Genomic DNA, 12,912 nt, shown 5'->3' on the forward strand with positions numbered 1-12,912 from the left:
AGTGTCATTTCTGTAGCAGTCCCCCAATCCTCGGGCTCCTTTGTGTTTAACACATTTGATTTGCTTTTCAGTTTCTTCACAGTATATTTCATCCTTTTCCACCATCTATACTCAAAGTTGACATTAAACAGATGAATTGATTATGAAATTCACCTGAGAATACTATAATGGATGTTGAAATTGGAGCAAATTTGAAGCTAATCTTTTCTAAAGGCTGGAATGTTTTATTTTATCAAAGCACATTGAATACGTCCATTCCAACTGTCTCCTTGGTTTCACGTGAATGATTATGTGAACGTTTTTTATCTGCCCTGTACACTTGAGATTTTTCTATTTTTTTGTTTTGGTGCCGAAAGCTCATTTTTCCACTTCTCAAAATTATACCCGTTTGCTCTGCTTTAGAGTGTAGCAATAATTGTGTGACAAGCGCAAACTTCAACAAATCTGCCTAGCTGTACCTAGAAAAAAAAAGAAAAAAAATGCGGTATATCCGTTCTGTGAGCACAATTTTTCCTGCAAAGTAGACTGCACATTTCATGAATTGGGGAGAACTTTCAGCAGCCGATCTTAATGGTGTAGTGCAGTATTCAAGTACGCAGTGCATAGTTCAATGCTTTCTGGCAGTTAGTTGACAAATGTGTGAGGTGGCAAAAATGGCATCTTTCTCCACTGCATTCTATAATGGCTTCCTCCTTTTTTTTCACTCACCAGGGGCCATATTATAGATAGTGCTGCAGGAGCTCAATGGGTGTGTGCACCTGCTCTTTGCACACCTGGAGCACTATGGTATTAAAAAAGGAGCTGCAGGTGTGTTTGTGTGGCCCTTTCTGTAATATTGATAAGCTGGCACACTTGTACTCCGCGCTATCTTCAAAGGGAGTTCCCTAATTAATCAAATGAGGGAATCCTTTTCCCTCTGTGGCTGTGCCACATTCCAGATCTGGGCATAGAGGCAAACGTGCCCTGAGAAGGCACAGTGAGAGCGCACCACAAAGTTGGCGGAGCAGCCCACTGGAGTAGGGAGAAGGGGGTATCGTGGACCACCTCCCCTACCCCCCTAGAAATCATCCTACAGGCGGGTCCAGACACTCAATGTACCCGCCTGCAGGGGGATGTCTAACTCCTTGTTAAAGTGCAGGTGGGTTGCCCTGCGCACAGAGCAATACGGAGTGGCTTTGAAGCAGCCACTTTTTATTCCACTGAATGCAGTGCAATCCAGCAGTGTGCGTTAGACTACCCTGATGGCAGTGCATTTGTTGCAATAGTACACAGTTTTTTTGATCCTGGTGCATCTGCTGAAAGGCGCACTGTGGCGCAAACATGGACAGTGAGCCCTATATGTAATATGGGCCCCTTTGGTCCTATTGCTTTGCATGAACATTCGTTTATTTCAATGCATTTTATTGCATTGTGCACTTGTCCAGATCATCATTTACCACTCCAGATCAGCATTTACCACTCCTCTTGCAATACTCACATAGAATACAGATTGTTGTATGGCAAAAATGAAGATTCATTGAACCATGCAAATGTTTAGTGCTTGCAATAACATATGGAATTTTACTAGCACTATTTATGACCTTCTTTTTTTTTTTCTTTTGTTTTTCTTTTAAGGTGTGGTTTAAGTATGCAGACAACCCAAGTTTGGAAAATTGAATTCAGGGACACCATGATACAGAATGGTTAGTGACTATTTAAATACCCTTTTTTTGCCCGGAATGACTAAATTTCCATGACCTTTAACATTAGATGTGTGTAGTTTAGGACAGTTTTGGGTGAATTATTCCCCTTTTCTATGGAGATGTGGTGCAATTTAACGATATTATAATGGTCCAGTGTCAATTAAACTATCGAGTAAACTAAAACTAGTTAAGTAGAACTTTGTGTTTTGATAGATTTCGAGAGTCTGAACGGATTTATTTTATACTCCCAATACTGTCCTTCATTACTATGAAATGAGGTTCAAACTTTTCAAAACATATTCTTTGGGATACCACCAAGATGTGAGGAGGAGTGTTTAAGCCACCGAATGCTTAAATTGGCAAGAAATGAATTACTGTTGTATCAAACTAGTAATTTAAGGTAGTTAACTACAGATTATTTTTTTAATTTTTTTATTACTTTACCATTACATGATTTTAATCACCTAGGGGATGACCCTTAACATAGCCTCTACTGACCAGATGGGCCAGTGAGCTACTCTCTGGACTCTAAATGTCCCCTTTCAAATGAGAACTTCCAATGTTGAGGAAGGAGAATTGGTTTAATAAAAAGGAACCGTTAAACTAAATGAGTCGACCCCAAGGAACTTTGTACTTGACATTAATTAACAAAGTGATTTATAGGAGTAACTTTTTTTCGGAATAAACCTTGTATTAATGCAACGTTTGAAAATCTAGTCCTGTCCAGTTGTCTAATGCACTATGTATGAAAAGATCCTGACCTGCAGTATTTGTTTAAATGTGTTTTTAACCATCTATACGCAGCCAGGAATTAGTATGGGCATATCTAATAATGTGAACAATGATTACAAAAAACTAGAGAAACATGCATTTAGAACAAATGCATCTCTAGTTGAACAATGATTAATGTTCAAAATAATAATACATTCTGGGCTACTCCATCATATAGGTAATTATTGAATTAACGCATATGTTTTGATAATTGGAGCAGTTTTGTCCCTATATCAGTTTGTTCTAAACAACATTATTGTTTTTTCATTGCAGTTGATGAAATGTACTGATTTAGGAATGGTGAGAGAATTATAGGAAATTCTATAGAAAAATATATGGGTAAAATTTGCCAGCACTGTCCAATGCTCTACATCAATCAGGGGTTGGTAAAGCGCAACTACTCACCCGAATGGGTCTCCAGGTGCTGGGGGGGGAGAGGTGTGCAGCTCCTGGATGATTCCGGAATTTCGTCGAAGAACCAGGTCTTGAGGTCCTTCAAAAACTTGGGGAGTGTAGGTGTCTTGTCGGGGTGGGGTGCGGAGTTCCATGCCATGGCCTTGAGGAGGGAGAAGGAGCATCCTGTTCTGGTCTTCCTGATGCGTGGTACTGTTACAAGGGAGAGCTGGGCTGAGTGGCGGGATCTTTGTTGTGCGTGGAACGAGAGGCGGTGGTTCATGTAGGCCGGTCCGGTGTTGTGGAGGGCCTTGTGGGTGAGCAGCTTGAAAGCGATTCTTCTCCATGTGGAGGCAGTGTAGTGTCTGTAGGTGTTGGCTGATGATGCAGTGGCACGGTAGGTTGAGGACTAGCCTGGCGGCGGCATTCTGCATGTTTTGGAGTTTGCGGTGAGGTTCTTGTTGATCCCGGTGTAGAGTGCGTTGCCTTAGGCCAGTCTTCTCTAAAGAATGGATGGTCAGCAGATCTGAATCTACTTGTACTAAATATGTAAATTAAAACCTCTTTAGACCAATATCAGTAGTTGGTAGATTTAAAGGTTATTAAAAATAATACATAGCCTCTTGTTTTGATGGATCATTTTGCATGAGTAAACAGAAAAAATGATGTAGACATGGCATTGGGTTTATCGGATATGGTAGCATTTATGCATTATGTGTCCAGAAGAAAATTACAGGCTTTTGCCGGGGTGGGGGAGGGCTGGAATGTCTGTGTTGTATCTTAGTGCTGCAGTATCAATATTTCTCATGGTCCAAATATAACATCTTAATTCAGCCATTACTTATTCATTGATTGAACAAATTTGCACTTACAATTTACTATTTTGTATTATGTGTGTTTAACTACGGATGTCTCTTGTATACATCATTGTGGTATCTATTCACACTTCGCTTTCAATTTTCCATTGTCCTCTGTAAGCATGAGGATTTCATGCTTTATTTAGATTATCAAGTTTAAATGTTCTTCAGCATGTACTTCACTTTAGGGCTTGTATATGAAGTGTTCAATAATTGCACATGTTTAATGTTGTATTTTATAAATCGAAGTTTTTAAAAGTTTTATGGGGAACAAACTAGGGCCCCATCCCCTCATTTATCGAAGTGTAGGGACAATCTAGGCAGACTAATGCAGTGGTCTTTGAGAAATAGAAGCCTGATGAGCAGCAATGAAGATGTTTTTCTACTTTCAAGTGGCTGCTCAAAGTTGATTTATTGTCACTGTCCAACAGTGATGTGCAGGTAGTTGTGTGGTAGTGTTAGAGGCCTTTAAATTGAAGGATGTTCTCTAAAGAGACTGTGTCTTGGGAAGCCATATTAAGGGAAGGAGTTCTCTGGTGGAAGGGTGGTGTTAATGGCTGTGTAGATTAACTTGGTCTGTTACAATTCTTTGGTTGAAAACTGTCACCTGGAGCATCTTGGAGAAACAAGTCTAGTGTGGCAGTCACTCGTCTGCTGTGGACAAGACTGGTTGTGTTCAGAGTGGAGTGACCAATGGAGGTTGCTCATGAAATGATGATGAGAGGAGGGTACTGGGAAATGGTCTAAGAATGTAACCTGTTGGATATGTATAAATAATCTGACTTGTTTAGCACCTCTCTTGTCCCTGCTAAGACACGGTTATGTAGGTTGGCTCCAATTCAACATGTGGAAATCCAACCTGTTTTGGCTTTGTGACCCGTGGTCTCATGAAATTGGGTCCATTTATCCAGCACATTCTTGGAATGTCCATAGGATTTGTCTCTTCGGTTTGACTGAGGGCTAATTTCTTGCTTCAGGCTTCTTAATACTCGTCGGATGTTGTGAACAATACTCTGAACCTTCTCTAGTTATCTTATTTCTGTAGGGTGTTAGGATGAGCATCACACGTAGATTTTTTTTTTTTATGCAGTGGAGATAAATTGCATGTTCTTTCAAGTCCTACCTTATGTTATGACCTTTGGGTCACAACATCTCTGGTTTGGTAGCATTTACGCTAGTTTAATTTATAAAGCAGGCAATTCCCCTGACGAAGGGCGAAAGTGAATTTGTGGCTGCCTAGCATGCTACTTGCTCAGAGTACTATAGTTGGAAGAGTGTGTGTCTATAGGGTGGCCTACATGGGTAGTGTTTCGATGTGTGTGAGGACCAGTGTTGCACTGTTAGTTTGTTACTACACCTAGGCATCAAGTGCTTTGCCTTCATATTATCTGTTTAACTGATCTCCCGGTATGATTGCCTTACTTTTGTACTGTGTAAGAGTAGTCCATAGAAGTTATAATCTCTATGGGATGACCTCGACTTGGGTTAGTGCTTTTATTTTAATGTTATTTATTTTGCAGGCTATTGTCTTAAACAAGGATTGGGAGAAAAATCTAAATTCAAAATAAAACTATTTTGAGCAAATTTATGTTATGCATTAATTGAGCCTTGCCCTTAGCCACTTACTAACCATGTGTGCTGTATTGCTTCTGAATAGATATACAAATCTGAATTTTGTCCTAGTAAAGCCAAGGACCTTTTGATAGATCTAGGCAAATCCGTACCGGTGATATTGGTCAAAATCTGCGACATGGCCCTAACAAGTTTCCCAAATCCATTTGTGACCTACCTGCTCCAGTCAAACTTTTTTTATTTTTTATTTTTACAGAATTCTGGAACCTGTACTCTCGTTTTTCATTATAAAACCTAGGACTAAAAGTCCAGAATTGAATTAAAAAAATCTTCGAGCCGCTCCTCGCGTATGGACGTTAACAGCAGTGGTGACCAAGTCTGTCAGCCGTTCTGTATATGTCTAGGAAGTGGCAGAGCGCACTGATGCTAGACTGGCATTTACAAAAAGTTTCGGGTGTAATTGAATAATGCTGATCATTTCTACAGGAGAATTACTAAAATCAACCCTTCAATTGAAAAATGTGGTCTTTACAGATAGTTAAACACTGGTATGGCGCATTTTTTTTTTTTTTTTTTTTGCCTTTGGAAGCCGATATCTGATCCTTGCTCTGACTGTCGCCTGGGGTGGGGCTCTGCGTTTGAGAGCGAGACCTTTGCCTTTATCAGATCGCCGAGACTCCAGCTCTCTTTCCATCTGATGGCAAGGCAGAACGCCTACGTCGCCACAGAAAGGAAGAAGCAGTAGGTTTCGAGAACCTCCGCATTCATACTCGCACACTCAGCCACGAGCACACACGTACACAGAATATACCCGCATGGGGGCCAAGGAGGGGCCGCATTCTTGACGTAACACAGTCCATTAGCATGCCTGTCATTAGTGCTTGATGCTATCGCACAGTCAACCCGGCACATAGCAAACGAGTCCTTCGCTCTGCAAGCACACTTCAGCGTTTGTCAGCGTGTGGGGACACACGACCAGCCTGCCGTGCCTTCGCGCGCACGGTTTCTTTGGAATGTTTGCTGAAAAAACTCCTCGGACAGTTTAAAATGTTTTTGCTGCAACATCGATCTTTTTATTTCCTGAAAGTAAAAACCAGTTTCACAGAATGAAACCGCTACTCTGAATTATTTCTGGTATGAAATGTAGGAGAAGAAGGCTTAAAAATAGCATGGACTCAGGGTCGGCCTGTGCAAATTAGAGAATCTGATGGCTAAAAGAAGGGCGCACGTTTGCAAATTAGGCCAGTTCTGATCTTGTAAAGACTGCGCTCTATGGGCCTTTTGCATGGTGTGGGAGCCTGCATTCATTTGTCTTTACTGCAGGTATTACTTGTGGTAAAATCTAGGAAATCGACAGGCCCGGTTCTAGCGGGTGGGCCGCTAACATGAGCCTGGCCCACCCAAACATGGACCTTGGCCCTCACAGCAGCATCATGGCCAACAGAAAATCGGCACTATAATTTAAAACGTTCCTCTGAACGTAATTTTTCTTCTATGAGTTGAGTGATTGGGGGTGCCTGTGAGAGAGCCCAGGCCCAATCACACATCTTCTTTTAGGAAGGTGGGCTGTGCCCCCGCCGCCTCGTGCAGGTAGAATAGGGACATAACGAAGGGGACAGATCCTTTCTTTGGCACCAGGTGACCTTTGCGCGTCCATCGGAGCAGGTGAGAGAATGTGTGGCTATTCCGTTTTTTATTTTATCTGCAAAGGCCCAGCAAGATACATACTTTATGTATGCTTCGAGAATATGTGGTTATTGATTAATATTTTTAAATTCTGTGAGGGCCCAGCAAGACACATACTTCGTGTATGCCGTGTATATTTAATTTAAATCGTTTGCATCATTTTCATAACTGGCTCTGCCACAAATGCAAGACAACTACTAAAATGTCCAGATAACTCTGGTGATTAATGATCCTGCTGGAGAGCGATCTTTTGTTTGTTTGTAGTTTTGAAATGCAGATAAACTGTATTTTATGTGGATAGCGCAGTGGGTTACTGCCTTATTTACAGAGATCCTTGTGTTACTTGCAGATCAGAAGTTACAGTCCTAACATAGGGCAGTGCCCTATGAACTGTCACCAAAGAGCTGCATACAAACCTGACTGGCATAATTATAACTTTTTTGTTTGTGTTGCTATATAGTTAGAATTTCCCCTGTCTTTCAATGATCTAATGTTGCTATAAAGGGTTTGTTTGGGCAGATGTACATTTTAATCAGCAAAGCCAACCCCCAAACCACTGGGTATGCTTTGAATTCTGTTTGTGCTTCTTCAGACCTAACCCTGTTAAAACATACAGCCCACCAGTATGGATGACCTGATTCCTACACCTGGTAATCCTCATTGGCTTATGTAACATTCCCTATAGGCTGAATTACATACTTGTATTATTCATGGTCTCCGTACTGTGAAACCCTACACTATGAGTTGCGCTATACAATAAATTAAATGCATATGAGATCAGGGCTGTGGAGAGATGATGGGCACTGTTGGAGGGTGGCAATGAGGGCATCCGAAGAGGAGGTGAACAGGGGGAGAGTCTATGGAGAGATGAGGGGCACTCTTGGAGGGTGGCAGTGAGGTAGTCCGAGGAGGTCATGTGGGGCTACGCAGAGATGAGGGGCAGTGGTGGAGGGTGGCAGTGAGGGCATCCGAGGAGGAGGTCATGAGGGGGAGGGCCTTCGGAGGGATGAAGGGCATTGTTGGAGGGAGGTAGTAAAGAAATTGAGAGAGGTCAGCGGTGGGGCGCCAAAAAAGACTTTCACACCAGCGTTAAAGCCGGCCCTGTCATGGCCTTTCTGTTTTTGTTTATTTAATTATCAGTCGGGTCATTAGGACCACTGTGGAACATATTTTAAAGTGTGTGCTAATTATATTTACTGTTATATTTAATGTTTTAAGTTTGAGGGGGATTTTAATAATGTTTTTTACCGGGAATGATCAAAAAGGAGCCAGATGGTGGCTGATATGGGGCTGGGGCACAAGGTCAGCTGTGAGATAAGGTGCACGAGAGATGGATGGTAGAAAATGGATAATCAGGCCTGGAAGGGTGTGTGCTGCAGAGTCCTGGGTCGGGTGGAGCTAGTAATGAAGAGATTCTCTCTGAAGGCTGCCAATGAGGGAGGCTGAGTAGTGTTACTTGCCTAATACTCTCACTTCAGGAACCTCCTATTGCCATCAAAGGGACCTTACACGGGATGCATTTCAAAAAGAAAAACGTAAACATTTTTTAAGAGTAGGCAGCGTTCCGTGAGACCATTGCCTGCTCTTTAAAAATATTTTCACATCCTTTCACAAAGGGGGAAGGGGTTGCGGGAAGGGGTCCCCTGGTGAACCCTTCCTCTTTCCGAGTGACTTACCACCTATTTGAAGTAGGTGGTAAACTGCAAGTGTTTTGCGACTTTAATTGCAGGTGCAAAACAATGATACATTACAAATGCGGCTCGCTATTAGGAAGAGACGCCGCTTCCTAATACTGTCTTGCACAATAGCGTTTGTACATGTGAGCAGGGCAGGGGAGGAGTGGTGTGCCCACTCCTGAGTGCGCAAAGACTGAGCCACAAAAGCCCCTGGCTGGGCTGCGTCCTGTCCAATCACAGTGCTGCTTGCAGCGTTGTGATTGGCTTAGGGGAGGGAGCCTAGCTGCCTGCTTTGTTCCTGTGTTTTTTTTTATTTTTTAAATGAATTAAATTAAACTCCCCCGCTCGACCCCCCCCCCCCCCCCCCCCCTGCCCAACCAACCACTCCTCTCCCCCACCCCCTCCCACGAGTCGCGACTGCCGCAGTGGCTCACCCGAATGCACCCTTGGCCCACCCAAATAAAAATTCCTGGAGCCGGGCCTGGAAATCGATGGTAAAACCAGCCTACAAGGCCATAAAACAGGTCCACAAACTGCAAAAAAACCAAAAACAGCCCAGACACTGATCTGTCAAACCGGCCCATTGGGCACTGCTTGATTGCCCTCTAGCCTGGCCTGGGCTGAATTCACTTATTGGCAAGCTTAATATAGCATTGCTTGCTTGCGTTTGCGCAGGGTGTACAGAGGGTTCATTGGTAAACGGCTTATCTATATATTGGCATCGATTTGAGTGGAGCGGGTTGTTCTGGTTCTCAAGCTTGTTAGTAATTAAAAAGGGATGTTACATTAGGTCCCTGTCGGGCTCTATACCTGTCGTTATCTATACTGGCAAATATCACTGTTCGATTTCTGAACAATTCATGTAAAAAGTTACGATAATCTATACCCGCAATAGATTTCCTGTTTTATTTTTTTACATGTTTTTTAATAATCTTGCACAAAAATGCCCGTCAGTTGACACCCTATAGGCCGTAAGCGATACCCTTTCTAAAGAGAAGACTCCTCTTTAGATACCCCCTTTGGTATCTACATAAAGCCCTGCATGTTGGTAATAGATCAGGGATTTAAACACGGTGAAGCCATGCTTTAAAGTAATACTAAGCACTTTTCTGAAGAAGATTGTCTGTGTATAACCTCTTTCATTTTAAAGAGCAGGCAGTGGTCTGTGGGACTACTGACTGCACACTAAAAATAGGTTTAGGTTTTTTGCTTGTTTTGTTTTCTAAATTCTCAGCGGAGTAGGGCCCGTTGTGATGCTTTCCCATTTACAAATGGCTTACCACCTTCTTTGGACAAAGAGTCAAGCGGGCAAGCAATTGGGGAATGCTGCGATTTGCAAATAATTTGTCTGCATTGCCAAATAATAAATTGTGGTTGTAGCTGAAAGGAATGTGCATGAAACCAGAAAAAGAAAGCCATTTGGAATGAATTATGCACATTTGTTTTCCTTTGACCAGTATCGTAAGAAGCAGATTTAAACAAGGCAGTAAGCAGCTGTAGTAAAAGTATGGCTACACGTTCTACAGTATATTGCTTGTCACCGCGGAGGGTCATGACATGCGTACTGGACAACAACAACTTTCCAGGGGTACACTAAGTAACACAAAATATGTCCTGGGCAGCATGTGAAAATAAAGGGTACACACCAGCTGTTTTTCACTTTAGTTCTGTTAAAGAAAACTAATACTCCATTATATAAGGCGGGGTTTCAAACCTACCTACCTGAAAACACACTCGTACCGTTTTTGAAGGTGTATATTTCTGGGTGTTTCCAAAATAATAAAGTGCAAAAAAGAATTGAAAACATTTTTCTGCCTGTGTAGGTGTTCCAGATATTGTCCATGACCACACGCCTTATTGTGATCTATTCCTACACCTAACCCTCTTACTGTTGTGGCCAGACCTTTCTGCAGAAGTCTGTCCCTTTCCATATTGATATCGTACATCACCATTTTTGTTTTACATCTGGAAATATTATTTAATGCTGCATGTGACCACTGCAGGCTTGGAATAACTGTCACTGACGAGGTCTTACCCTTACTGTCCTAGGGACAGGACTGGCCTCTAGAAAGGGCCATCCACACAACTCTTAAGTCTAAAAAACTCGGTCCTTTATCCAGTACCTTTCACACTCTGGCTCCCGAATTCTGCTGAAAAAGTCCAAGTAGCAGAAACTTGACTTTAGGTTAAACCACAATTGGAGCTGATCTTTCCCATGATCTTTTTTTTATTAGGCTTTTCTTTCAACTGAAGAATAAAAAAGCACAATTGAAAGTACGCCAATTTGTCTTTCCAGCTAAGCAACAGAAGGTATGCAGACTCTAATAAATGTAATCCTTCCTTTAAAACTGAAAGGGTTCACCCTGTGCAAGATCCAACCTTGCACTCAGATGACTTTTGTCAGGCTACTACATATTATTATTTAACTTTTAGTTAATGTTTTTTCCAACGGAGCAATCCAAGTGAATTATATTAAGGAAAAGCGAATTTGCTTAAATACGACCAACTCGTAGCCCATCAAAATGTGCTCTACAGCGTAAGCCTTTACACCTCCCCCTAACAACTAAAGAGGGCGTATGTGAAAACAATGCTGGCTAAAGAAATAGAATTAATCCATTACTTCCAAGTTAAAAATTGAGATCCTAGGATTCGTCATTTGAATGATGAACTTGTTGCCCATATTTTTGTGTGATTTTCTAAGCAATGCAAATAACAGTTGTTACCATTGCACGACCTAATGAATACCAGAAGGATCTACAGACCCAGTTGGCTCTGCCAGAATCCAACCTGTGACCTGCAGGCTACAAGAGATTACAGCAGTGAGCCATGATCTCTGGGATTCTTCGTGTCTGGATTTTTAATGTACTGCTTATGGTAATTAATATTTGATTTGCATATGCGATCTCATAGTTCCTTTTTCCTCTGTTAATTTCATAGCACTCATGTTGCTAAATATTACTTTATTTTACCTAAACTATATTTATTAGGCTGGCATTTTTACCAGAATTGCTAAGGCTTTTTCCGATGTCCATTTCAGTGCAGGGAAGTCCAGTGCATGTCCAGGAGGGCGTTACCCATCCCAGGATTTCAGAATATGAACATAGGATACATTTATATGAAGTAAACACTTGCAAACAGCACATTTAAGGGGAACTCTTTTGCCAGGTTGATGGTTAATTTCAATGTGTTCCTAGATCTACCTCTATTAAACCTATGTTAGACGTGCAGATTTAAGATGTGTCCCTTGTCTGGGAAGGTACTGATTAGGACTTTCATAAGATGAGGAGTTAAAATGCAGGTGAAAACAGGTAGCTGTATTATCAGCAATGCCCTGTTCCAATCCCATGCTTCATCACCTTTTTAATAATAGTTCAACATTTCACATCTTTAAATAAGAAACTTGTTTATATGGGCTAATGTAAAAAGTAAAGCCTACTGCTAAAAGAATGGGTCCAAACACCCCTTCCATTGTTGTACTCCACCCCTTTTGTGATTAACCTCAAAGTAGTATGTGCATGCTCCATCTTGTGGACCATGGCTTTGAGAGTTCCACTCTCCAGGTAGGCTCGAATCACTACGTTTTACCTCTGTGTCAATTGCATAGTCATGTAATTTTAACCTAATACAAAGCTACAAAAATATTTTTACAATCGGTCCTTTTCAAAAGGAGGCACTAGGTAAAGTGTGCCATGTCCATGGGCAAAGAGATAGCAATCCAAACTAGATCCAAAGGAATTGAGTGTAAGAGAGATCAATGCGAAGTGTACTATTTTGTGCAAATACAACTTGGTATGTGTGTTTTAACAATTACAGATCAGCCCATGAATATAATACACTTGAAAGATCATTCCGTAATGTACAAAATGATCTTTTAAGTTTAAAAAAGTTGTGCAACCTGCAGTACAATGTATCTGCTTCAAGAGGCCAATTGATTTTACCTGTGGGAAACGGGAATGTTTTCTCTCTACTATGAGAGAGCGTGGGGAGGTGCCCGGATAAATCAGTGGACATTTTAATTGTCATTCTAGCCAGAACTGAAAGACTCCAGGCTAGGATTTCCAGATTCATGAGCTGAGGACTTGAGCATAGGTATAGCTGTCATTGCCCCAGGTGAGAACTCTTCCTTCTCTTCCATCTTCTGGTCAATACAAGCCTTTTCTTTTTCACTTGAAGCTTTACTGATGGCTTCATATGCCTTGAGTTACAGCCACCCCTGGCTATAAAATCCACTGCATGTAGTTCCTAAAGTCTAATATACTGATCAGTCTGTCCGCT

The 12,912-nt window shown here is 41.7% G+C and overlaps 1 protein-coding gene across 4 annotated transcripts in view; it reads left to right on the forward strand.

The window, feature by feature from the left end:
- The window catches only part of KITLG (KIT ligand), a 130,774-nt gene that overhangs the window by 30,843 nt on the left and 87,019 nt on the right, over positions 1 to 12,912 (forward strand). For 3 of the 4 annotated variants that reach the window (XM_085653906.1, XM_085653908.1, XM_085653907.1), the window contains exon 2: positions 1,615 to 1,682. The exons of the other annotated variant lie outside the window; for it this stretch is intronic. In XM_085653906.1, the coding sequence (XP_085510032.1) occupies positions 1,680 to 1,682 (3 nt within the window). In that variant the 5' untranslated portion in view covers positions 1,615 to 1,679. The remainder of the gene's footprint in view (positions 1 to 1,614; positions 1,683 to 12,912) is intronic. 4 annotated transcript variants of the gene reach the window in all.

Source organism: Triturus cristatus, chromosome 4_1 (genome assembly GCF_964204655.1).
Source record: "Triturus cristatus chromosome 4_1, aTriCri1.1, whole genome shotgun sequence".
NCBI lineage: Eukaryota > Metazoa > Chordata > Amphibia > Caudata > Salamandridae > Triturus > Triturus cristatus.